General features: G+C 47.3%; 2 protein-coding genes across 3 annotated transcripts; one reads left to right on the top strand and one right to left on the bottom strand.

The window, feature by feature from the left end:
* Window positions 1–411: 411 nt before the first annotated feature.
* Window positions 412–3,142, top strand: LOC136519471 (glucan endo-1,3-beta-glucosidase 7-like). Of its 2 annotated transcripts, none has more exons than XM_066512875.1 (3): window positions 412–914; window positions 1,667–2,743; window positions 2,842–3,142. In XM_066512875.1, the coding sequence occupies exons 1-3, from the start codon at window positions 842–844 to the stop codon at window positions 2,955–2,957; spliced, it is 1,266 nt and encodes a 421-aa protein (XP_066368972.1). In that variant the 5' UTR covers window positions 412–841; the 3' UTR covers window positions 2,958–3,142. The 2 variants fall into 2 exon arrangements, with proteins under 2 accessions (XP_066368972.1, XP_066368969.1); XM_066512872.1 differs by having other exon boundaries at window positions 414–914; window positions 1,686–2,743.
* Window positions 3,143–3,185: 43 nt separating this feature from the next.
* LOC136519461 (cyclase-associated protein 1) lies at window positions 3,186–14,088 on the bottom strand. Its single transcript, XM_066512864.1, has 10 exons — window positions 13,689–14,088; window positions 13,182–13,353; window positions 13,028–13,092; window positions 6,342–6,663; window positions 6,087–6,255; window positions 5,150–5,259; window positions 5,025–5,080; window positions 4,879–4,935; window positions 4,221–4,364; window positions 3,186–3,592 (listed from the first exon to the last, which is right to left on the bottom strand). The coding sequence occupies exons 1-10, from the start codon at window positions 13,971–13,973 to the stop codon at window positions 3,506–3,508; spliced, it is 1,467 nt and encodes a 488-aa protein (XP_066368961.1). The 5' UTR covers window positions 13,974–14,088; the 3' UTR covers window positions 3,186–3,505.
* Between the last annotated feature and the right edge of the window lie 13,898 nt (window positions 14,089–27,986).

The raw sequence follows: 27,986 nt of genomic DNA, 5'->3' as shown, positions 1-27,986 counted from the left end.
GAAATTCAAATGGAGGGTGATCCCACCTCATTTGAAGAAGTCATGAGAAGCGTTTACTCGTTTGAAAATCAAAGTTTTTCCTCCATATCCAAAATTTTCTCTGTGCATGTCATACCTTCGCTTAAACTATAGTGACTCTTGTTGCAACCCTATCTTATATGACATAAAAGTGAATTTTTTATCCTAAAAGAATGAAAGATGAAACAGAGAAAATAAAACGGTAATCCTCTCACCTATCACCCCGTAGTACATGTGTTTCTTTGCATATGATAGGCGTGCCCGCCGTGCCACTTGCTAGGCAGAAGTCCATCCCGACTGGCATTCCATAGTCCAAGCGCAGCACGGCACGCTAGACTGGCGGCCATGCTGAGCCTTTCCATACCAGCCCCACCCATCTCCCAGGCAATCTATTGTGCATTTGTGCTCGCCGTTCTAAAGCCTGGACGCGAGTGCGGCTTTGTTTCTAGCAGAGGCGGAGGGTGCTTTAGGGCTTTAGCGCTTTGGTCATCCATCCATAGGCTTTTTCACCCGTTTTAGCGAGAGCTTTAAACGGGGCTGGCCTTGTTAAGCTGTTGTTATTGCTCCGCAAAAGCCACGTAGGGAGACCGCCACCTCTGTGACTCTGACTCTGTTCTCTTCCTCGCTAAGCAACCGGGGGAGGCCCGAGCCCGACCAGGGTTGGCTCGCCGCAGCCTGCCGGGAAAAGCGAGGGCGCGGGAAGCCCGTTATTTATTAGAACAAGAAGCTGCAGGCCCGCCTGTGAGACGCGCGGAGTCTCATCAGTTCGTGCACCTCTCTCTCATTGTGTGTGTGAGGGTCAGAGGACCTCTGGTCTCTGGAGATGACGGAGAGAAGAGAGCTTCTGCTGCTTGCGTTCTTCGGAGTCCTGCAGCTCGTTCGTCTACCTTTCGCAGGTGAGGGTCTTCGGCTTCGTATCTGACTCTTGTCGGTTCGTCAGAGCTCTGTTCTTTGCTGAAACACTTGATAGTAGTATCTTTCTCCTCTCTTTTTTTCCTTTTTGTTGAACTGAGCTGCTACTCCGGATGTTGGTTGCCAGTTGCAAAATTCAGGCCCAAAAGAACTTTAGCGTGATTTGAGTTGGACGTTTCCGGTTTCAAGATACAAATAGTGGCAGCATCCAATTTCCTTTGGCTGAATCTCTTCTTGAGTTGTTGCTCTACGCTATTCTTTCCCCTCATCAAACTACAGCTGTCCTCTGGTCTGGACTCCTCCATACGGCTTCCTCCGTTCCTTGTCTGACAGTGAAAGGAACAAATGCCCGTGCCGAATAGAGCCGTGTCTGCATTCTCTCGAGCTTTCTGAACCACACGAAGTCACGAACCCATGCCCACCGTCGGTGTGTCAACATGACATCAGGCGACGGCGACATGTAGTAGCCCCGTGCGGTGACACGGACACACGGAACACGGTGACACCTCAGCTAATTACACACAGATACAGTTCTCCAGTTTTGACAGACGTGCTTAGTCCATTTTTTAAATTTCACGTGTTTAAACTGGGACTTCACCTTCGACGTGTCAAGTTTGAAAGTCGAGCCTTATTCATGATTTGATCATATCGCTGCATTTTTCCCAACTCCTTGTGTATAATTTGAGGTGTTTGGAGCGCGGGAATTTTACAAGAGATGTCTAACTTTTAAGCTAAGACCACACACGTGCTTGCAGCGTCGCAGTCCTTCATCGGCATCAACTACGGCGAAGTGGCCGACAACCTCCCGCCGCCGTCGTCCACCGCGCGTCTCCTCCAGTCCACAACCATCACCAAGGTGCGCCTCTACGGGACCGACCCGGCCATCGTCTCCGCGTTCGCCGGCACGGGCATCTCGCTCCTCCTCGGCGCCACCAACGGCGACATCGCCAACCTCGCGTCCTCGCCCGCCGCCGCAGCAGCCTGGGTCGCCGCGCACCTGCCGGCCTCGTCGCCGGCCGTCTCTACCGTCTCCGTCGGCAACGAGGTCCTCTTCGCGGACGCCTCGCTCGCCTCGCAGCTCGTCCCGGCCATGCAGAACCTGTACGACGCGCTGCCGCCCAACTCCAGCGTCAAGGTCTCCACCGTGAACGCCATGGACGTGCTCGCGAGCTCCGACCCGCCCTCCTCGGGCGCGTTCAAGCCGGAGCTCGCGGCGGCGCTCGACCCACTGCTGGCGTTCCTGAGCAAGACCGGCTCGCCGTTCCTTATCAATCCGTACCCCTACTTCGCGTACCTCAGCGACCCACGGCCCGAGACGCTGGCCTTCTGCCTGTTCCAGCCCAACGCCGGCCGGCCGGACGCCGGGTCCGGGCTCACGTACACCAACATGTTCGACGCGCAGGTCGACGCCGTGCGCGCCGCGCTGGACGCCAAGGGGTACAAGGACGTGGAGATCGTGGTGGCCGAGACCGGGTGGCCGCACAAGGGCGACCCCGACGAGGCCGGCGCCACGGTGGAGAACGCGCGCGCCTTCGTGTCGGGCCTCGTGTCCCACCTCAACTCTCTGGCCGGCACGCCGCGCGCACCCGGCAAGTCGGTGGAGACGTACATCTTTGCCATGTACGACGAGGACCTCAAGCCCGGCAAGGCGTCGGAGCGCTACTTCGGGCTGTTCCAGACCAGCCTCACCGAGACATATCCGACGGGGTTGCTCAGGAACGGCACGGCCGGACTGATACCAGCCACGGTGCCGACTCCGGCGCCAACGACGTCCGCCCCAGCGCTAAAGCCAACGCCAGGGCAGCAGCCACAGGTGGGGTTTGTTTAGTGCAATTACAAGCTGTTGTTGCTGCTTCTTCCTGGTTCTGGCTTCTTGCTGAACTTCTGATGAGAGTGCCTCCGTCGGTGCAGGTGACTCCAGGGCAGCAGGGCTCGACGGCGGCAGCTGGGCCTTCCGGCCTCTGCACGCCGGGGCCAGGGACGGCTACGTCGAGAGGGACCACCACCACTGCTTGCGCTCATCCTAATGCTGCTGAATCGTCTCGCACTTCCTCAACGCTCCCTATTATTGTTGTTTTTTGGTTCATAGCTTTGCAGATGTTTATATGACCTTTTTCTTTATGCTTTTTCCGGCTAATGTATCGCGCCACCTTTTGTAATCCAGTACGTGTTTCACGATCCAAGCACAGCGTCGAGATTTCAAGTACAATAACTGCATTGCCATTGCCACTTTGTTAAACAAGAATCTGAAAAGAGACTCGGAAAAGCAAGCGTCCACATCAATTCAAATATAGTGAGATTCAGTGTCAAAGAATGATCAGCTAAAGACATACACACCACGTATAGTGGTTTGTTGGCACACAAATACACCAACCGAAGGGAACCACGTGCATGCAGAAACATACACACCGCGCACTGAGCAAGGGCAACAAAAACAACAATCGCAGACCGAGTCCAGTGCTGCAAGACCCAAAACTGCTACAAACCTCAGCATACCACCATCTTCAAAAAAAAAAAACAAGGCAAAGGCGGAGTCAAACAAACACACACAACAACAGTAATAACTAGTATATATTTACGCTCCCGAGTGTGAAACTGGTGTAGTGGTGAATTGCCCATCCTTGAAACTATGGATGTACTGCTGAGGCAATGCATGCTCCACCTGTAACATGAGAACTCAAGTTACGTGCAAGCGTTTGATAGTTGATATACTTACAGAAACAGAAATATGTCAGTGCCAATAGATCCTAAATTACTGACACACGGGAGTGCGAAAATCTAGGATGCTAATTAAATAAAGACAAGATGAAACCTGACACAAAAATTGCTAATTAAACTGCCAAGTTAAATGCCATGCATGCATATACCAAGTACTAACACCTCACATAATATGCAAAAAAGATACTACTCATACATGTCTTAGCACAAGTTCATGAAAAAAAAAGAGATACTACTGGTACCACAGTGACAAAGAATGTCAATAAATGTGGGAAAAGGAGGTAACATATTCTAGCATCTTAAATCTGGCATGGCATCAATTCATAATCCAAAGAGTTTGAGGCGATAGACTTAGTCATCCACTCTATTTCTGCATAAACTAGGAAGTCACGACAATATACTATCAGTATTTGCATATCAGTGGTATATCGATATATAAATTATAACCATCTATGGGCCTAAAAGCTCTGCAAAATGTAACATGTTGCCAAAATTCTTTTCTTTCAACCATTTGTTACTACATTAAGTTTTCTTATACATCCGAAAGTACAAATGTAAGGTGCAGATCTTACCCAATCACCGTCAGTGCCACCACTTGGAACCATCACATTGATTTCACTAGATTTAGCAGAAGTAATTGAAGCACCCAGCGAATCTTTGCTTAAGTATAATTGACATCCAGATGTGTTGTCAATTGATATTGTCGGTGCCGTACCCTGAGAGAAAAAAGACAAGGAGTTCAGTCTTTTGACGACAACAACAACAACAACAACAAAACCTTTAGGTCCCAAACAAGTTGGGGTAGGCTAAAATACAAATTTTAAAATGTAACAAAATGTACATTCAAATAGTGACCTTCTTAGTATATGTCAGTTATATCAAAGAGAATTATAAACCTCTGGACAATTTCAAATTCTTGAAATTTGTAAACATAACAAATTCAAAAGAAAACGGAACAAAATTATAATCAAAGATTATGAAGGCATTTGAGTGCTCTGGTTTGAAGAATTAATAATTAAAATAAGGAAGTCATCACACCATACTTCAAGGAGCTACTTTAATAAAGATTATAAACAGGTCAACAATCAAATCAAACACTTCACATACAATGGACTGACTAGACATCTGCTTATAAAGGATAAAAGACCGGATCCATAGGAAACAATGCGAGAAAAGATGCCAAACAATGAAAAGGAAAATATAAATATACATACACATAAAATAAAATACCTGACATTGGACCTCAACGCCATTGCAGTTGACAACCTCAAAAGCTGCTACAACATCCTGAAATATACAGTAGCTAAAATACTTGTTGCCAGGATGATACGACAAAATACGTGAGGACCTCTTGGCCTCGAACAATTTAAACTAACCTTGAAAACGATTCCAAATTTAGTGCATTTGTCAACAGTGATATTGTTAACCTTGCCTGTAAAAGTTTATAAGATTTTTGTTACCAAAAGAGAGAAAGGTATACATTCAAACTAAGATACATTACCGTTTACTTGAAGGACAGAATCCTTGCATCCATACACATAGACAGATTGTCTGGAATCACAATCATCGATCGCAAGGGTCTTCTTGCCAACCTGATTCTCAACTACCCATCTGCCATCAATCACAAGGGATGGGACATATTAACACATGGACATCATTTGGGAACATGTCAGTACATAGTTTGATCAAGCATGACAGAAGTTAAAATGGAGTGTACTGTTGTGTCTATAGCAGAGTTCTATGCCACCGTCATATCATTGTTAACATTTAAATATTTAAGAATGACATAATCATTCTAGAAGATTATACGATACACAACTGCCACATGTCTAGCATGTGGTGGACAGGTAACCTGTGATTGATTGAATGCAAAAGCCCAAGCTTGTGGAATGAGATAAACCCATTTGGTTCAAACTCAGCACACAATCAGGAAATGCAAGTGAGGGATGCTTGAGATGAGATTAGTCAATTAGATGGCGTTGGGTTGGCAGGATGTGTGATGCAAATGGAAGCCGTATGAGGTTAAAAGAACACAAAGTGAGCTATGTCTACTCTACCTACATAACCCGTAATAATCTTCAACAGCCTGTCAGTCCCAAGCAAGTTGGGGTAGGCTAGAGTTGAAACCCACCAAGAGGCCCTAGTCACGGTTCAGGCACCCTTAATAATCTTAATTCTGGAAAAAAGAACCAACAGCTTAATTTTAGCTTCCCATCCTGATTCCTGTTGTGCAGAGGCCAAAGTCCTCTTTTGGTCACATCTGTGCCAGCTAGCTACAGAAACCCAAAACTATTAGGTTAGCCAAACATTCAGCATGGTTGGCATTGTTACAGGTTACCAATCATTAAGCCCAAGATATACCAGCGGACCAACAGCTCCAGTTTCTTTGATAGCATACTAGATGGTGTGTCAGTTTTAAGAACTGCAGGTAAACTCACTTGCGTCCCATCTGAAGTTCCAGTTTGGGGGGTCCAGATTTGAAAGAGAAGGACCCCGCACGAGAAGTCTTTTCAGGAGCGGCAGCAGTAGTAGTAGCAGTGCTGCTGACAACACCACTTCTATCAGCACGGTTTTTAGTCTTCATATCATCAGTAACCTTTCGCAACCCTGCACAGCAATAATGTGGTTTAATATGTCTGTTCCTCAGGTCTGGGAGAGGAAATCATCATATCCTAACAAGTGTTTCCATATACCTGCAGTCACAGGTTTTGAACTAATCTCTTGGAAGACAGCAGACATCCCTTCTTTAGGCTTTGAAGATTTTGGAGACTTCTCTGTGCTAAAAAGAGGCGCGGCAGGAGGAGCTGGTGGAGGGGGGGCCTTAACCGCTGGAGCTTTAGGTGTTGGAGCAGCAGCCTTTGGTTGGGAAACAACAGCACCTCCAGCAGGACCCCAGACAGGACCAAGAGGGTAATGCTTTTTAACATAATCCCGCAAACCAGGCATGTATAGATCCTTCAATGCTTTAGCCCACTCAACATGATCTGGGTCTTTGTTTCTGTACTCCACAAGAACCTATGAGCAAGAAAAAAATGAAGTATATGCTTCATCAACCACAACTTGTGAAGATGAAATTGCTTCACAGTAGAACAAAAGTTTGAATTACTAAGACCATCTTAGTGCATCACAGTAAATTAATCAGCAAGCAAAGCATACAAGAGCAATTAAGTCTAAACAAATATGTTCTAGAGTTGCACGTTAAGAAGGTGTAGAAAGGAGAAAATCACCACACACCCAATGTGGGTGGGGAGCCTTTCATATATATCGCCAATTAGGCACACATGGAAGGTACAAATACAGGAAGCTAGGCTATACATAGTAACTAGCCTATCTAGGGGATCTCTCTAATGATCCTGATATATACATATCCTAATACCCGCCCGCAGTCGCAGCGGGAGAATCACGGACGCACAGACTGGTCTGGAAATCAGTGAAGAGCTGGACGGGTGGACCCTTGGTCATGATGTCTGCGAATTGGTACGCGGAGGGGACATGAAGAACTCAGAACTGGCCCAGAGCGACCTTCTCGCGGACGAAGTGGATGTCGATCTCGATGTGTTTCATGCGGCGGTGGTGGACGGGGTTGGCACATGTAGACGGTGCTCACATTGTCGCAGTAGACAACCGTCGCAAGCGGGATCGAGATGTGGAGTTCCTGGAGCAGCTGGCGCAGCCAGCAGCACTCGGCCACAACGTGGGCTACTGCACGGTACTCTACTTCGGCACTGGAGCGAGACACCGTCGCCTGGCGCTTGGAGGACCAAGACACCAGGTTGTCGCCGAGGTAGACGCAGAAGCCGGAGGTGGAGCGGCGCGTGTCTGGGCAGCCGGCCCAGTCAGCGTCGGAGTAGGCAGTGAGCTGGTCGATGGCGCCAGGGCCTAAGTGCAAGCCGGACGACAAGGAGCCCTTGACGTACCGTAGGATGCGCTTAATGAGCGCAAGGTGCGGCTCGCGGGGGTTGTGCATGAAGAGGCAGACCTGGTGGACTGCATAGGCCAGGTCCGGCCTCATCATGGTGAGGTACTGGAGCGCACCAGCAAGGCTCCTGTACGCCGAGGGATCGGCGACCGGGGCGCCCTCTGTGGCAGACAGCTTGGGCGCCTAGGCGACATTCCGCGGTCGCCTAGGCGCGACTAGGCGCTGGGCGGAGGCCTCCCGCGGGGCCTAGGGGGTGAGGCGGACATCTAGGCGGTGGGCGAAGAGGACTGGTGGGGAAGGGACGCGTGGGGGCAGCGCGGAGGTCGGGAGACGATGGGGGAGGAGCTAACGTGAGGCAGCGGCGGCCGGTGGGTGAAGAGGCGGCGTCAGGCGGTGGCGGTGGGCAGATCCGCCAAAGCAGGGACGCGTGGGGGCGGCGCGGACGTCAGGCGGCGTTGGGTGAGGAGGTAACGTCGGCGGGGGCGGCAACGACTGGTGGGGAAGGAGGCGATGGCGGCGGCGCGGGGCGAGCGACGGAAGCGAGCGCGAGCAGAGGAGGGTGAGAGACGGGGCTGGGAGGGGAGGGGATAAGACTTGGGCGTGGGAGACTTGGGCCGTTATTGGGCCTCTCCTCTTTCTCCCCATTCTATGACCATTAATCTGCTATTTTTTCCTTTTCTTTTACGTATTTATGCATATATTAGCTACCGCCTAGAAAAACGCCTTGAAACGCCTAATCCTGCCTAGGCGCGCCTAGGCTCTAGGCGGTGGGTCACCGCCTAGAGAGCGCCTAGCGCCTAGAAAAACATTGGCAACAAGCATACAGAGTCAGGGGCAGCGGGGTCGACGAAGCTGGACGGCTGCTCGCAGTAGACCGTCTCCTCGAGGTGACCGTGGAGGAAGGCGTTCTTCACGTCGAGCTGGCGGATGGGCCACTCCCGGGACACAGCAATGCTGAGGATAGTGCGGATCGTGGCCGGCTTGACCACCGGACTGAATGTCTCATCGTAGTCGACGCCGGCCTGCTGGGAGAAGCCGCGGACTACCCAGCGCACCTTGTGCCGGGCGAGGGAGCCGTCGGAGTGAAACTTGTGCTTGAACAACCACTTTCCAGTGACGATGTTCACACCAGGCGGGCGAGGGACGAGGCGCCAAGTGCCATTGTCGATCAGCGCCTTGTGCTCTTCCGCCATCGCAACGCGCCAATTAGGATCGGCGAGCGCGCTGCGATAGTTCGCCGGGAGGGGCGAGGCAGCGGAGGCGAAGAATCCGAAGCGCTCGATGGTGCGGAGGCTGCCGGTCTGTGAGCGCGTCACAGGCCGCGAGGCAGCCCAAGGAGCTGAGGCCGCTGCTCCAGGGCCAGCTGCTGGTGCTGCGGGAGGCGCAGCAGGGGGCACCGGTGCTGCTGGAGGTGCAGCAGGGGCCACCGGTGCTGTTGGAGGTGCAGCAGGGGCCACGGCCGCGGCCACAGGAGCCGCTGCCTGGTCGGTCGGCGCTGCAGTAGGCCGGGCACGACGAGTGTAGACAGCGCCGAAGCACTGGCCGCCCAGCAGGGACCCGCCCGGAGGATGAGAAGCTGGGGGGGTCCCGGCCGCAGGGGTAGCCAGGGGGCCCAGCTGGAGGATAGCCGGGTCCAGGAGCTCCGGGGACTCGTCCACACTGGGGGTGGAGGCCGTGGGGCCAGCAAGCAGCGGAGCGGTGGTCGCAGGGGTCGTCGAGGAAGATAGTCCCTGCATCAGGAAGTCAAGTGAAGACGGCATGGAGGCCGCCGATGGTGCTGCCGAGAATGGGAACACCAACTCATCAAAAATAACATGGAGAGAGATGATGATGCGCCGAGTGGACATGTCGAGGCAGCGATATCCCTTGTGAGAGGACGGGTATCCTAGGAAGACAGGGCGCTGAACGAGGGGCTAGTTTGTGGGGGGAGGTGGCAGTGAGGTTTGGGTAGCAGAGGCATCCGAAAACTCTAAGCGAGGAATAGTCTGGGAGGTTTTTGTGAAGAAGCTGATAGGGTATATGATTTTGGATGGAGGAGGGTCGCCTATTGAGGAGGAAAGTGGTAGTGGCAAGGGCCTCAGCCCAGTAGGGAGGTGGCATGGACGCATGAAGGAGCATGGTGCGAATGGTGTTGTTTGTGGTGCGAAGCATGCGTTCAGCCTTGCCATTTTGTGGAGAGGTATAAGGACACGAGAGGCGGAGTGTAATGCCATAGCTAGCGAGGAAGGAGGTGGTAGCATGGTTAACGAACTCGGTCCCATTATCAGCTTGGAATGATTTGGGGGTGGCGCCAAATTGTGTTTGAGCGTAGGCAATAAACTCGACTACGTGGCGGTGCACCTCGGATTTGTGACGAAGCGGAAACGACCAGCAGTAATGGGAAAATCATCCAGTAGAACAAGATAATATTTAAAGCCGGAGGTGCTAAGGACCGGGGACGTCCACACATCACAATGAACTAAATCAAAAGGAGCAGTGGTCACAGAGGTAGAATGACTAAAAGGGAGCCGCACGTGCTCTGTAGAGTGGCGAGGCTGGAAGGACCGGGGTGACCGAGGCGGTGATGCCATAGCGACGAGGTGGTGGCGAGGCTGCAGTGGTGCGCTGGCTTGGAAGGGAAGGTGTAGAGGTCGCCACCACTATTGCAGCGAAGAGTCACGCGCCCCGTCTGTTGGTCCTTGACAGAAAAACCGAAAGCGTCAAATTCAATAGAACAATCATTGTCACGGGTGAATTGACGAACGGAAAGAAGATTGCACACGAGAGCCGGGGCAACCAGAACGTTAGTGAGGTGAAAAGTGGACTCGGGAGAAGACAGTGTGGAGGTGCCACGACATGTGATAGGAATGGTGCTGTCGTTGCCAACCGTGATGCCAGAGGCAGGAGGGGGAAGACGGGACAGAAGTATACCATCCGAGGGCGACATGTGAGTTGTGGCATCGGTGTCGAGGACCCAGGGGTTGGACCCCTGGAGGGACATCTGGTTCAGGGCAGCAACGAGGCCGGCCTGATCCTAGCCGCCATTCTGCTGCGGAGGAGAGGTCGGACTGTCGGAGAGTTGGGCGGGGACAAAGGCGGTGTGGGCCTGAGGGTAGGCGCCGAGGACGCAGGGGCCGCGCCAGGCCGGGTTCGCCGCCGGCGGGCGCCACTGCTGCTGCGGCGGCCCGCCCGTCCAAGGGGCGTAGCAGTACCAGGGGTCGGCTGGCGATGTGGGAGGCCGCGGCCCGCTCCGGACTAGAAGCCACCACTGCCGTCGTGGCCACCCTGTCCCTTCTTCCTGTAGCGACTGCCGCCGCCGCCACTGCCACCATAGCCGCCGCCACCGCCGTGGCCTCCCTGGCAACCGGCAGAGGAGCCGCTACCCGTGGTGCCGGAGGTCGAGCGGCATGCTGGACCGCACGTGGCGTGGAACGTCGTTTGGGCGGCGACAATGCCCTCGTTGGCAAGACGAAGCTCCTTGAGGACGAGCTTCTCGCGAGTGGTGGCGTAGTCCGACAGCGGGTGCAAGTCGGCGATGTTGTCAGCAGTGCCGGCGAAGCGAGGATTGAGGCCGCGCAGGAGATTGAGGACAAGCTCCGAGTCGGTGATGGTACGGCCGACGTCGCGGAGCGCATCGGCGGTGGCCTTCATCTGCTGGCAGTACTCGTCGATGGAGGAGTCGCCCTGGGTCATGGAGTGGAACTAGTGACTCAGGAAGATGGCGCGTGGGGCCTTGTTGGCCTCGAAGAGGCGCTTGATGGCGACCCATAGCTCGCGCGCGGTCTGGTCCGGTGCCGCAGCAAGGCCGAGGACGTCGGTCCCGACAGTGCCGAGGAGCCAGCTGCGAACACAGGAGTCCGCAATGGCCGAAGCAGGGTCAGTGGGTCTGGCCACCGCCGTGCCGTCGATGTGCGGGAGGAGGCCGAATTTCCCACAGAGGGAGGTGAAGAACGGCGACCACTGGTTGAAGTTTGGGTGCTTCAGCTCCAAGGTCACCGGGACGTGGGATTTGACGGAGATCGTCGCGTAGGGGGCGACGAGGATGGCGGGGGCGGAGAGGGAGGCCGCAGCCGCCAGGGTTCCAGAGTGGGATGCACTAGTGGCAGAGGAGGCCGACATGGTTGGCCTAGGGAGAGAGCCGCTGGTGGGAGAGAGGACAGGTGCGGGAGGGAGGGAGAAAAAAAATCTAATTCTCTGATACCATGTAGAAAGGAGAAAATCACCACACCCCCAATGTGGGTGGGGAGCCTTTCATATATATCGCCAATTAGGCACACATGGAAGGTACAAATACAGGAAGCTAGGCTATACATAGTAACTAGCCTATCTAGGGGATCTCTCTAATGATCCTGATATATACATATCCTAATAGAAGGATACAGTTATTTTTCAGCTCCTCCATTCTTATTTGGTGATAGTTATACTGACTTTTTGTAACCTTCAAGACATAACTTTGACCACTACTATCTAAATTTATACCCATATACCATATACATAGTATACAAATAAAAACTTACTTTTATTTAAGCATTTCTAAAGAGAAGTCTTCATACAGTCGGTATTGTGACTCCAAACATAATAATGGAGGAGTAAGGGTGTTTTCAGAGTTGTATTTATAATAAACTTTTTATGAAAGGAAAGAAAAAAATAGTAAGATAAATTTTCATATAACCAATATTAACAAATTTATGAAAATACTAATGGAGGAGCAATTGTGTTTGCCTGGGTTTTGAAAGTGGCATATTTACTGTTACGGTTCTATGATGTGCTCCTTCCGTTCCCTAACGAATACACCAGAATTTGAGCTCGGAGATAGAATGGAATTAGGTTGTAGAGATAAGAATGGCCAGCTAGAATGGATTAGGTTGTAGAGATAAGAATGGCCAGCTCATTCTTACATATAAGTTCACTCACTGAAAAGAATACCTATAGTTTACTCCCTCCATCCTAAAATAAATCAATTCCTATAATGAAAATAAATACATTATGAAAATGTTTTTCCATGATGTACCAAGTGATACTAGCTACAACATGTTCATGTGTTGCTTGTTGTGCGGTGTCGTTTCTGACTAAATATTTGTACTGGAAGCAGGCCAAAAAAATTTTGTCGGTATGCCATTTAAAGAAAAAAAAAAGAAAGTAGCAAATGGCCAAATACGCATTTTCTCCAAAAAGGGATCATAGATTTTATCTACTTGGTTATCTTTGAATTCTAGTTACATAAACAGACTGCCATTTGGGAGTATGTAACAAAAGCTGCATCAAGATTAGTTGGTAATAGTAACAGTATAATCCCTAGTAACAAAATATGCTGAAGTGCATTGCTTATCTTCTCATTACATCCCTCTCATCTAAGATGAACCCATCTTAAATAAGTGTGATAAAGCTTTGAAAAATTGTGCATCTAATGTCAACTATATGCATAGATGATCAACATATAAGTAGAGCACAAAGTACAAAATGGTCATAGGAGAAGCATACCTTGTTATTATAGAACTCAGCCATCTGCCAGCTTTCCTCTACATGTGCTGTTGGGAAACTCATGCCTTACAAAGAGGATGGGGATAAAACAAAATGAGTGGCATATCTTGTGTATGTTTGACAAGATTAAAAACAGGGGGACGACTTTACTAACCACAGTCCTTTCCTAAGAATGCCACCCAAGCCAAAGCTGGGAGACTGTCAGCAACACTCTTTAAATGGTTGAAATAGTCTGGTCTCCTTCCTTCGGTCATTGCAGTTGCTTTTGCAATAACATCACTGAGGGGCTTAAAGAAGCCCTGTGCATCAGCCATTGATGCTGGTTTCTGCACAGCATAAAAGAGGGGGAAATGCACAGTGATGTAACAAGAAGCATTGCTTAGTTAGATCCACCAATGCCTACACACCTCGTAACATACAGGAAAACAATCCTGGAGCCAAATTGCTGCTGGAGAAACCAATTCAGCAGAATGATCTTAGCAAGCGCACTACTCTTGATGAACAAAATCTGACATTTACTACATGCCCCCAAATTATGAGCTCAGCGAGTCATTTCCCCGCGATACGACGCATCGGATTGGCAAAACACAAGGAGATCTACGCGCGGAGCACACGCAAATCGACCAGATCGAGTGAGGATGAAACCGTGTCCCTCAGGTACCTGGAGCTGCTTGGCCTGTACGAGCAGGTCCTTGGCGACAGCAAATGCCTCGGCGAGCACCTTGGTGGCATCAAGCACCTTCCCGCCGATCTTCTCCGCCGCGGCCGTGAGCCGCCCGACGGCCTCCGCGACGAACTCGTCGTAGGCCACGATGACCGGATCCGACGGGGCATCCGGAGCGTCGAGGTCCCGCAGCGCCGCCGACGCGAGCGAGGCGCCGGAGGCCACGGCGGCCTCCAGCCGCGCCACCGCCGCCTCCAGCCGTTCCACTAGCGCCGCCTCCATCGCGGAGATCAAGCTACGCAGGGGGGTCTCTCTGTTCCTCTCTCTCCCAGTCTGCCTTTCTCTAGGTGCGCGCCGGCGTGTGCGTCTCCCTGACGCCGCTTCCAGCTCTGGCAGTTTTAGGGCCTTTTTCACTGTAGATGCGTTTAGAACAAAGGAATAAACGGTTACGTTTCCTTTGGAACGGCCAGCGATCTTCTACTTTTTGAAGGAAAAAAACATCCACGCTGAACTGATGAAATTTTTCCTGCGACGCTTGCGTGTGGCTAACGGGCTAATCAAGCTCATAATGACGGTGCTGCAGTTTACAGTAGCTATTGATTAGACAAGCTCGCTGTGAAGATACATACATCTCTATTTTTTTATTATCTACATGTATTGATTAGACAAAAGTAAGTGATTATATCGTACGTCTATGTACACACTTTTTAGAGTACTACATCTGCTAATAAATAGTTAGCTCTTATTTACTCTAACAACTATGCTTACTGCAAACCAATAGATTCCTATGTTATTAGTATTTCTGTGTTCCAAACACCAATTCCTATAAAAATCTTGTATTTTTTAATCCTCTATTTTACACCTCTATTTATTTCCTATTCCTGTGTTTTCTTCGATTCCTACGTTTTACATTCCTCTGTTCCAAACAGACCCTATGGCTTTGCGCCTTCTTGCTCTTTTTCTTTTCTTTCTTTTTTTATTTAGGGCCTTTTTCCTGCGGCGATAAGAACTACATGGAACGACGTGGTATATTGTTGGTATTTTCGGACCACCGATGAGTAAATTTGTATTTACGTGTCTGACGTGGATGGTGTGCTTGGAGGACACAAGAGTTTATACTAGTTCAAGCGGAACGTCCCTACATCCAGTTCGTTGTTGCTCGTGTTACCGACACTTGGTTTGCAGTAAGAGTTATGACGGTGCGAAAAGTGACCAATAAGTAAATATTTATAGTTTTACCGTACGTTGTGAACGGATGTGGCCTAGCACTTAATGACACAGAGTTTATACTAGTTCAGGCAACATGCCCTACATCCAGTTTGAGTCGGTCGAAGACTTTATTCCTGAGTCCATGTGCTCGAAGTTTGTTGTGGGGTTACAAACGAGTGAGAATAAGATGCGGGGTACAAGAGGTTCGATCGGACTCTGGACTGAAAGGCCAAGAGTGATGGAGCTCCTACGTGCGTTAAGTACTGGAACGTGCGCTCTGTGTAACTTTAGAGTTTTAGAGCCATAGAGCCGTTCGAGTGCTCTGAATATTTAAAGCTAGCAGAGAAAGAGTCGAAATCAACCCTCCTCATTGGGAGAGAGCGCATCCCATTTTATAGATGAAAGGAACGACCTTACAAGTTTAAGAGAGAAAGAGAGAGTGTGTGTTTTCTAGCCTTGTTACCCACGCCGTCAGGTACAAGTCGGTCGTCAACGCCTACAATACTATTTATATCAGATGCGCATTATCGTGTTTGCCTGGTATGGCAAAGGACGACGGCCACAACACTGTAGGGCAAAGGACGACGTCTGCAACACTATTCGGGTTCTGACATGCCTAGGAGGTTTGCGAGGCACCCTTCTAGCACGGCCTGACAATACCGTCCTACAGGCGTGTAGGGTACGGTCCTCGGTATTGCGATTAACTTGAGTGCCTTGCCTTATCTACACCGTCTAACTCTTGGGTCTTCACCGAGCGGGCGTCCTCGATCGATTTGTTTCCAGTCGGCTCCGACCGCGCCGGTCGAAGAAGAATTATAGGTAGAGGTTCGGTGTATTTCCGATCGAAGAAGCGGGTCGGAGTCGAAAGTGAGCGTTGTCCCCCTCTTGGCTAGGCCTTCCGATCGGACACTGGACTGCTCTTCTGGCCTATCGTTAGGTATTTGGGCCGGACCAGAAGTTGTGTGTTGTTTGTAATGATGTCTGTTGGACCGAGCTTTTGCTGAGAAGCGAACCCATTAGGGACCCTGGGTTTATGAACCCGACAGGTTACAAACAGTCGAGAGAGGGAGAGGATCCCAAGTCTCTGGTGGAAGAAGTGAACGGATGCTCAGAGCTCGTTTGTCGATCAGCCGTGTGCTCGTATCGTGCTCTTGTGTCTAGATCTCTCCCGTTTTATGGGGCGCTCTGCTTCTTCTTTTATAGGCAAGGGGAAAGCGCGGGTTACAGAGGAGGAAAATAAAAAAAAATGAGAGAGAAGAAGGCTTTCAGAGTTGCTGGGTCCTTCTCCTTCATGGGTGTCCCGCCGATCCTGTAGATGTCAACAGGGACGGCTCCATGTCGCGGCCCTATTCGTCACTGGCGCCATGCGCAAGCGTCATCTACCGGTTATAGTGTTCCACTCCGTCCCGACAGACGTCGTGGTGAACTGACGCACCTGTCAGCGTCCGTACGAGAATTAGGTAGAACAGCACCGACACGTCTGATACTGTTCTTGATGTGAATCCCCAAGTATTGCCCGTTATGGGAACAGGTTACATCGAGGCGTGTCAGCCTCTTCCTTTGGCGTCAGGGTTTTGACCCAGGCCCATACGCTTAGACCTGGAGTGGTTGGCGGTGGTATGGGTCCCCGTCGGACGAGACAGAACCCGCGTCCTTGAGGTCGGGCGAGACAGAAACCACGTCCTTGGGGTCGGGCGAGACGGAAACCACGTCCTTGGGGTCGGGCGAGACGGAGCCGCGGCCTTGGGCGAGACAGAACCCGCATCCTTGGGTCGGGCGAGACGGAGCCCGCACCCAAGGGGTCGGGCGAGACAGAGCCGACGGCCTCGAGGTCGGGCAAGACGGAGCCCGTGGCCTTGGGATCAGGCGAGACCTTTTAATACGTCTCGAGCCATCCGGGGAAGTCAGCGTGGACGCTAACTTACTTGCTTTGGATATCCTTAATATCGATACCCGACACATGTAGGAGTATTTTTATAGATATATAGGGCTTGTTTAAATGCAAGGCGTAAAGTTTTAGGGTGTCACATCAGTTGTCATATGAATGTGTCGTATGAGCTGTTCAGATACTAATAAAAAAAACAAATTACAAAATTCGACTGTAATCCACGAGATGAATTTATTAAACATAATTAATTCATCATTAGCACATATATTTACTGTAGCATCACATGATCAATTTATGGACTAATTAGGCTTAAAATATTCGTCTCGTAAATTAGTCGCAAACTGTGCAATTAGTTATATGACACTCTTCCCAAACCACGCATAGAGCGGTAGCTCTCTGCACTGGGTACGTTCTTTTTTATATATTTAATACTCTATGCATGTGTTAAATATTTGATGGAATAAGAAGTAAACTTTAGAGGAGGAACTCGACCAGGTCATATATAATCTCAGGAAATTGGTGTGCCACACACGACGTACTTGTACTGTGCAGCTCTGCTGTATCGCGTAATTGGTGTTTAAATCTAAGGTTCTTGCACTTACACGGTTTTGTGGATCGATTTGCACGGTTTTGATGGATCAGGAACCTGCCTGTGACCGTGATCGCTTAATCCGAGAGCAAGAACGTGTACACGTCCGGTAGCCCAACAAAGGTGATCCGTCACAGTGTCAGTTGTCACACCACTCACCACCACGACGTTTGGGCTGCACCGGCACATGATCCTTTTTCTGCCCTTTTGCGTGGGATCGACGAGCTGGTTACGCTGCCGAAAGTCGAAAGCTACCATAGACTAACCAAGGAGGCGAGACGCAGCCACGCAGAAGCGCGGCTCTCCGATTCATTGTCGCGATTCCTGTCATGTCAGCTCGAAGAAACTACTGTTAATTCCTTACTGCAAATTACCTGCGCTTGACATGAGTACCGTTACACTGTGAGGCGTCTGTTCAGTTGATCAATGCAATTAGACTTTCTCGCTTTTGCCTTTTCTTTTTCACACTTTGGTCGTGTTAACTTCTCTTATAATCTTTTTTTTTTGCTTTTTTTTAGCCAAAATAGTATTTTTTTCTCATAATAAATCAGCCGAAATAATATTTCGACTTATTTTTTCAGCGAAGCGAACGGGGCCGAGGGTAATGCTGCCTACCTTAGCAGCCTCACCTCATCGTGCTCCAAGGCCAAAACATTTACTTTTCTCAAAAAAAAAAGTTTTTGGCTTCTACATAGTTTCTTCCCAATGAAGGAAACCAGTCATTGATACTACATATAGGTCTTAGGTGGTGAGATATCTTTAAAAATGGTGTCAATTAATCAAAAACAATCCTTTAAAATATGGGAAATACTAGCGTCCGGATTTGCGGACAGAAGAGCGCGTCTGGACGCCCACGACTCCTCCGTCACGCACGCCCGCGGAAATGCCGCGGCCGCATCTCTCTCTTGGCGAGTTCGGACACCACGCCCTCCTTCCCCCTGAGCCCCCTCCTCTCTCTGCACGGGCAGGACCTAGAAGTAGGGATGAGGACGACTAGGCGAGCGCGCCCCGTCCGTATGACCCCAGGTGCACCACACACCTCAATCGCCGGCCCCCCACACGCCCCATCCGCTGGCCCCGGCTCGATGTGCCCCATCCCTTGGCATTCGGGCCATGTCCCGTGAGTCTACCTCTGAAATATAAAACATTTGGATGCAACATGTCTGACATAAAATATTTAGAATATACACTTGAAATATGTACGTGAGACATATGTCCAGATAAAACGCTTACCACTTGCTACGCGAAAACACTTTGGGCGTCCGCAACGTTCAGGCAAAATAGCTAGCTGACGTGGATACGTGATAGAGTAAAGAGATAGAACTGCTGAGGGGCACGGGTTACGGAGAAGAGAGATGCAGAGAGAGAGAGACTATTTACACTTTGGGCGTCCGCAATCGATCATAAGATGAATATATTGGAAACCGTACGAGTCTATCTATTCAGTGGTCACTGGCAATTCTATTTTTTACACTCTATTTCTTCCACGTCATATAAAAAATATTAACTGCTACCTATTCGCCAGCTTGTTGGGGCGCCCTTATTGCAACATAAGCCGGCTGTAATGGCTAAAATATTTCGAGCATACTCTTACGACATATATATATATATATATATATATATATATATATATATATATATATATATATATATATATATATATATATATATATATGAAACATATGTAATATCTAAATTGAAATGTTTGCAACGTATGTTTGAAATAAATGAAACATTTTGAACAAACGCTTGCAACATGACTTTGAAACACTTACAATATGTCTCTGAAATACTTGTAACATATGTAATATCTCAATCTACTTTTGCAACATCCATATAAAACACTTACAACATACCTCTGAAATATTTGAAATACATAAAATATATGCTTGCAACATGCACTTTCAGAATGGAGGCTTGTCGGCACTTGGAGTGCACCGGTGTAGAGCTTGCCAGTGGAGAAGGCCATGGTAGGTTCGATGGAAAAGGCCGTGATGGGTCCATGCGGTCTAGAAAAGGTCGTAGCAGGCGAGAGGCATGAGGGGAGGAAGATGGGCTGCTGAAAGGTCCTAATATGACTAGAGCAGGGGTGAATAGCCTATTTAAAAATCTATAAATCAACTAGAGCAATTTGATTAGTATGACAAATAGCGTAATGCAAACTTGCTCTAGCTCTACAAGGGTTGCAAGCCACCTATCCAATAATTCTAGTTGCAATGATTACTTAGGCACACAAATTTGCTATGTAATTACTCACTAAGAGCTCTCAACCTTGCTACTCTAAAGAGCTCAACTAGATGAATGTAAATAATAAAGCAAGCTCTCAAACCTAATTACACTAAAGAGCTTGTATCAACTAGTTTGCAAGAATATAAATAAGTGAGTAGGGTAATTATACCGACATGTAGGGGATGAACCGATCATAAGATGAATATATAGCCAATCACCAGGAGAATACCAAAGACAAGAGATTATCGATTTTTTCCCGAGGTTCACGTGCTTGCCAACACGCTACATCCCCGTTGTGTCGACCAACACTTGGTGGTTCGGCGGCTAAGAGGTGTTTCACAAACCTCGTCCACACGATAGGACACCGCAAGAACCAACCCACAAGTGAGGTAACTCAATGACACGAGCAATTTACTAGAGTTACCTTTCGGCGCATCGCCGGGGAAGGTACAACTCCCCTCACAATCACCAGAGATGCCCACGAACAATCACCAACTCGTGCCGATCCTCCACCGCTGCACCGAGCCATCTAGGTGGTGGCAACCACCAAGAGTAACAAGCGAAATCCGCAGCGTAACATGAATACCAAGTGCCTCTAAATGCAATCACTCAAGCAATACACTTGGATTCTCTCCCAATCCCACAAAGATGATAAATCAATGATGAAGATGAGTGGGAGGACTTTGGCTAAGCTCACAAGGTTGCTATGTCAATGAAAATGTGTAAGAAAGTGAGCTTGAGCCAGCCATGGGGCTTAAATAGAAGCCCCTACGAAATAGAGCCGTTGTACTCCTTCGCTGCACTAAACACGGGCCGACCGAATGCTCCGGTCATATTGACCGGATGCTGGCCCTCAGCGTCCGGTCGCCCGATGGACGCCATGCGTCACTAGCTTCAAATGCTGTTCGTCAGATTTCAACGGCTACGAAGCTGACCGGACGCTCTAGCAAAACTGACCGGACGCTGAAGCCCCAACGTCTGGTCGTTTCCGGTAAGCTCCCCGAGGCGTATTTTTTCGACCAGACGTGTTCGGTCCACCTTGACCGGACACAGACCAGCGTCCGGTGCAATACCCTAGGTACTGTACAGACCCATCAATTTGACCGGATGCAGCCTATCAGTGTTCGGTCGCTGAGTGACCCAGTGTCCGGTCAATAGACCGATGCGCATACCCTCTGCTGCCACTGACCGAATGCACCGGTCTAGCCGAGGCTAGCGTCTGGTCACTTGTAGTGACCTCCAACTTTTCTATCTGGGGTGCCGATGGAGTTTCTTACCCTTGCACCTAAACTTCACCACCCTTGATTAAATGTGCCAACCACCAAGTGTATCACCTTGTGCACATGTGTTAGCGTATTTTCATAAACATTTTCAAGGATGTTAGCACTCCACTAGATCCTAAATGCATATACAATGAGTTAGAGCATCTAGTGGTACTTTGATAACCGTATTTTGATACGAGTTTTACTCCTCTTAATAGTACGGCTATCTATCCTAAATGTGATCACACTCACTAAATGTCTTGATCACTAAAACAAAATGGCTCCTACATTTTATACCTTTGTCTTAAGTCTTTTGTTTTTCTCTTTCTTCTTTTTCAAGTTTAAGCATTTGACCATCACCATGCCATCACCATTGTCATGATCTTCGCCATTGCTTCATCACTTAGAGTAGTGCTACCTATCTCATAATTATCTTGATAAATTAGGTTAGCATTTAGGGTTTTATCAATTAACCAAAACCAAACTAGAGCTTTCAATCTCCCCCTTTTTGGTAATTAATGACAACCCTTATACAAAGATATGAATTAAAGTTCATTTGAATCCATGTTGCTTGTCCAAGCATATTTACCATGTGTAAAGGATAGGGGCAAGTTTCATAAACTCCTTATGATAGCAATTGCTCCCCCTATATATGTGCTAAGAGTTTGGATTGAAGCTTTGCACATATGATTAGATAGGAAATATTGGAGTCAATTTCTACCAAATGATGCTAAGGTATAAGAGATGGACCTTTGAAGCGTGATACCAATCAGAGTGCACCAATATACCATCCTTAGCACCATTAGTAACTAGACATATACAAGAACTAGAATACCCTGTGAGATCACTATTATATGCAAGGGTCTAGTTTTCATAGAATGAACATAAGTCTAGTTACTTAGCCTATGCATGCTAGTTTTTCATTTCAACATTCAAACCTACAATTAGCATACACCACATAAGCATGGATATTTAAAATTAAAACTTATGCCATGCAAGCAAACATATGTAATGCTCATTCAAATGCATCATACAAGTTTATGAGCTTGCTCCCCCTATTTGTATGCTCAAAATTTGAATTGATCCCCATTCTTTTGTCATATATTATCATTATCTCTCCCCCTTTGTTTCACTATCTTTGTACACTATTTCTCCCCATTTATCATCAATGACCACAAAGGCTTAAAGTATAGATAGGGTAGGATTAATAATGTCAATAATTTGCACAAAAGGTGGCCTCAAATTATAGATATGTTGGGGTGAGACCATGTAAAATGAGGATCATTTTCCTAATTTGGTTCAATCTGGATTACTTGCAAAAGATATTTAACTCGGTTTGATCCAAGGACAAGCTTTTTCACACCTCCAAATAAGGGTTATCTTGTACCATGTTGAGTTAAACACTTATAGCTTATTTTCTAAATCAAACACTAGGTTTGCAAGCCTATAAACATGTCATATGCAACCACTAGATCATTTCAAACATACAAGCAATAGTGGTACCATACAAGCATCAAATTCATTTGATTTTCATGAATGAGCCTATTCAAATGTGAAATATGTCTAGATGCACTAATCATATCCTTAGCAAGGATGTATGCCATGCCAATTAACTTTTACCTTGGATTGCTCAAAGGAGAGGCATGTCATATAATGGGGGTGCATCAACATATATTGGAGAAGTCAAGTATGTTCAATTCATTCCTTAGCTTGCAAAACCTCTTCTCATCAAGTGGTTTGGTGAATATATCGGCAAGTTGATCTTCGGTGCCCACACTCTCTATACAAATGTCCCCTTTTTATTGGTGATCTCTTATGAAATGATGGCGGACATCAATATGCTTTGTTCTTGAGTGTTGAACCGGGTTATTGGTGGGCTTTACGGCACTTTTATTGTCACATAGCAATGGCACTTGCTTAAACTTGATTCCAAAGTCACTCAAGGTAGCCTTTATCCAAAGTAATTGAGCACAACAACTACCGGCCGAAATGTACTCCGTTTCGGCGGTTGAAAGTGCTACACTATTTTGCTTCTTTGATGACCAAGACACAAGTGATCTTTCCAATAGTTGACATGTGCCCGATGTGCTCTTTCTCTCAACTTTGCATCCTGCATAATCAGAATCCGAATATCCAATCAACTCAAATCTTGCTCCTTTGGGATACCATAATCCAACATGTTATGTATGCTTCAAGTACCTCAATATTCTCTTTGTTGCCTTCAAATGACTTTCTCTTGGTGATGCTTAAAATCTTGCACATATGCATACACTAAACATCACATCCGGTCTTGATGCGGTCACATAGAGTAGACTTCCAATCATAGACCGATACATCTTTTGATCCACCATATTGCCACTAGCATCACTATCAAGCTTCCACTTGTCCCCATTGGTGTACTAATAGCTTTACTCTCATCCATTTCAAACTTTTTGAGCATGTCCTTGATATACTTTCCTTGACTCACAAATGTGATATTCTTCATTTGCTTGATTTGAAGACTAAGGAAGTAACTAAGTTCTCCAATCATAGACATCTCAAACTCACTTGCTATCATCTTGCCAAACTCCTCACAAAATTCTTGATTTGTTGATCCAAAAATGATATCATCAACATAGATTTGCATTACAAACAAGTCATTTCCAAGCTTCTTGGTGAAGAGAGTGGTGTCAACCTTTCCCATCTTAAATCCCTTAGAGAGTAGGAAATCCTTCAATCTCTCATACCATGCTCTAGGTGCTTGTTTCAATCCATACAAAGCTTTTCTCAACTTGTAGACATAGTTGGGTTTCTTGTCATCTTCAAAATCGAGAGGTTGCTCAACATACACAAGCTCATTGATGTACCATCGAGAAATGCACTCTTTACATCCATTTGATACAACTTGATGTTGTGGGCATAAGCATAAGCTAGCAAGATCCTAATTGCTTCCAATCTTGCAACCGGAGCATATGTTTCTCCAAAGTCAAGATCTTCAACTTGAGTGTAACCTTGAGCCACTAATCTTGCTTTGTTCCTTATTACTATCCCATCTTGATCTTGCTTGTTCTGAAAGACCCACTTAGTTCTAATCATATTTTGACCCTTAGGCCTCTCAACTAACTCTCATACTTGGTTTCTTATGAAGTTGTTTAGCTCTTCATACATAGCATTGACCCAATCAACATCATTCAAAGCTTCATCTATCTTCTTAGACTCAATGGATGACATAAATAAGAAGTGCTCACAAAATGATGACAATCTTGATCTAGTTTGTACTCTCCTTGAAATATCACCAATGATAGTATCCAATGGATGATCTCTTACAACATTAGTTGGTTAAAGCACTTGTACTTGATTGCTAGCATTTGATTGATCACTTGGTTAAAATGATGAACTAGCCATTTGTTGATCTTACACATTGCCATTACTAGTGCTTGCTTGGATTTGATTATGAGAACCGCTAGCTTGCATATTTGAGTTTGAGAGCACTTGATTCTTGTCATCTTCAACATCAATCACCTCTCTAGGTCTTAACTCACCAATATCCATGTTCTTCATTGCATTGACCAATTGAGTGCCTCTTACATCATTTAGATTCTCATTTTTCTCTTGGGAACCATTTGTTTCATTAAATTCCACATCATGAACCTCCTCAAGAGTACCACTAGCTAAATTCTAAACTCTATAAGCCTTGCTAGTAGTGGAGTAACCAAGCAAGAAACCTTTATCATATTTCTTTTCAAACTTGCTCAATCTAGTACCTTTTTTCAATATATAGCATTTACAACCAAAAAACCTGGAAGTATGCTATGTTGGGCTTTCTTTCATTCAATAGCTCATAAGGTATCTTTTCCATCATAGGGTAACAATAGAGTCGGTTGCTATAGTAGCAAGCCGTGTTGATTGCTTCGGCCCAAAATGAATGACTCACATTGTACTCACTCAACATTGATCTTGCCATATCAATTAAGGTTCTATTCTTTCTTTCAACTAGCCCATTTGATTGAGGAGTATACTTGGGCGAGAATTGATGTCTAATTCCAAATTTATCACATAGCTCATCAATTCTAGTGTTCTTGAATTCACTACCATTGTCACTTCTAACTTTCTTGATGGTTGTTTTAAACTCATTGTGAATGCCCTTGACAAATAATTTGAATGTTGCAAACTGTAACACCCCGATGTTATGCCAGCATTTAGGCACTGCAAATCATGCATATCATGTATCATCAAGCATCCTAATCATACATGCCTAATCATGTAAATAATAACTGAAACACTGCTTCAAAACATATGAAACATGCTTGTGAAACGTAAATGTTGCATACACTTGTTAGAGTTGTTTTGCCCTGATTATGCTTGCTAGGTTAGTAGAACTTGTTTGGCAATGATTGTAAATCATCTAGAATTATTTAGCATAATTTTTGGAGCAAAGTTTGTATTCAAATTATTGCAAAATTTTGCCTTAAAAATAATTCCCCAAAAAAATTAGGGTTTTGAGTTAAAATTGACTTTGATTTTATAATTCAAAATCTAGATAGAATTAGACTTTGGTTATAAAAGCAAAGTTGTAGAGAATTAAATTCTAATCAACTTTCATTTTTGGTACATTTTCAAAAGATATCATTTTCTTGCTCAAAATGGTATTTGAAAATCTCTTGAAAACATAATTTGAAAAAGGCTTTTCTCATTTCGCGGGCCGCCGCCTCGCTTCTCGGCCCACGGCCGAAGCCGGCCCAGCGAGCCTCCCGCAGCGACGCGCGCTTCGCCTTGGCCCAGCCTAGCCCCGCGTGTCTGGCCTGCCTCCGCACGTGCCGCGCCTGTTCCCGCTTGTCGTTCCGACTGCGGCAGAGCACGCCCGCCGCGTGGCGGCCATGCGCCGTCGACACCGCCGCGCGTCGTAGCCGGCCTACGTCTGCTCCCACGCGCCCACCTACAACTATCGACCGTGCTGCGCTCCTCTCCACTCCATCCCACCCGCTCTCTCGCTCTCCCATGCTTGCCCCTCCTCCCACGCGCAGCAAGCTCGCCACCGAGCGCCACCGCAGCCCGCCAGGCGAATTCGTCGCCCCTCCTCCACCATGGCCAGCAATCAAGCGCCAGCAGCTCCGCCTCACTCTCCGGCACTTGGTGCTCGCGATTGTGCCGTCTTTTGAGCCCAGGTAGCGCATTCTCGCGATTCGCCGATGTCGGCCATGGCGCCACCGTGCTCGGCCGCCATGGAACTCCCCCTTCCTCCCCTTCTCCACCCTGCCTAGCTGCCTGCTCGCATTCGCCAAATCCTCGCGAACCACATGCACTCGCCCGCTTGCCCTGACTTGGTCGGCAATGGCCGCCGGCCCCGCTTGCCGAGCCGCGCCGCCGCGACGTCTCGGCGTCGGCATGGCCTTCGCCTTGGCCGAGCTGGGCCAAGTGACCGTGGGTCAAAGCCCCTGCCAGGCCACCGCCCTTTCCCTTCACTCGGACCACGCAGGCCGAGTGTGGCCATGGGCCAGCTGGTTCCCACGGGCCGGCCCAGTCGCAATAGGATGTTTTATTTTCAATTTTTCTTTATTATTTGAAAAGAGAAATGATTTGGAAAATGTTTGGATACTCAAAATTTCTCCAAATCTATTGAAATAAATTTTTCTAGGTTCCTTATCACCAGATCTACTTGGGAAAATTATTGCATGTCATTTTTGAGATACTTTTTTGTGGAACTTTATTTAATCATGGATATTACTAATAACTTGAAAAATGTGTAGAAAAACCTATAAGCTTCAGAAAAATATGATTTCTAAGTTTGTTAACCTTCTTATGTAATGTACTTCCTAGGAAAAATATGTGTCATGCATGTGCTGTAGAAAAATTTTGAGGTGTAGTTCAAGTACCTTTAATGGCTGATTTTTGTTATTTTTGCTAGGGAGCAAACTTTGTATAAAACATGCATGTGATAATTTTTGTACAGTGATTGTATGCTATGAAGATCATAGGAAAAATGTTAACTCTGTTGTTTGACACTTTTCACAGTACAAAGTATTTTCATGTTCATAATCATGCCATAGCTTGTTATTTTTGTGTAGGCTAATCCACTCATTCAAATACCATGAAAATCTGATGGTAGACTACTTAGGGTAGTACTGTGCTATGGTAATTTTCTAAGATTTTTCTAAGTAATAAAAGTAGATGTTACTATTCAAACCTATTATTAATTAGGGTTTAATCAAGTGTTGCTTTATGTGTGATTAAGAAATTAGTGAAGCTTTGGTGTATCTTTGAAGCATTGAATAAGATGTGTTGATTTAGCATATTAGTAGTAGAAGAGAATGCAGTAGATGACATGTGCTTGTAGTATATGTTCTTGGATGATGTTGACTACCTTGCATTCAAACATATCCATTGTATTCATCTCATTTGATGCACCGATTGCATAAGCACTTACGCACATTGCATCATATAGGATCGCAAACCAAGAACCTAGTCATCATACCCGAGGAGCCCGAGGAGCAGCTCGAGGTGTAGCCACAGGAAGTGCCCAAAGCCGACGAGGAGGACATTAAGGAACTTCCGGAGTGCCCCGATCACCGCTCGAGCTCCTTCGAGAGAGGCAAGCCCCGAAGCATTTTTCTCCCGGTTTGCAATTATTAATTATATGCTTTACTTTAATTGATGCATTACGTTTAGGAGTTGTTTGCAACCGTTGCTGCATTATACCTTATCTACCTTTGTTATACTATATCCTTGTTACCCTGGTATCCGTAGTCGAGTCAATGCTTAGCTGGCTTAGACCGGTAGAAATTGGGTGATTTCCGGTCACCTGCGAGCTATAGGTGGTTACCTGGATCTGCTTGGATGACTATGAAGTCATGGTATAACTAAGTGTTAAATGAAGTTGAGATCGGACGGAGACTTGCAGAGTTTTGACTGTAGTGCTTTCAGTCTGTGTCGATTAAGGACCGACCGTTGTTGGGCCTCGAGTCATGTTGAACGCATGCCTTACATTTAGCTAGCCGGATAAAGTACCTTCCGACCACAAAGCTATTAGATTATTTGGGCCGAGTAGATTGCCCGCAGCATACTGTGCCGGAGCAGGTGTGGTAGGACACGGGGGCGAGATGATAAGACCAAAGTGCAGTCAGTCGGCCTCCGGGTACATG

This window comes from Miscanthus floridulus, chromosome 2 (genome assembly GCF_019320115.1).
Source record: "Miscanthus floridulus cultivar M001 chromosome 2, ASM1932011v1, whole genome shotgun sequence".
NCBI classification, from domain to species: Eukaryota; Viridiplantae; Streptophyta; class Magnoliopsida; order Poales; family Poaceae; genus Miscanthus; species Miscanthus floridulus.
This window is presented reverse-complemented; position numbering and strand designations above follow the sequence as displayed.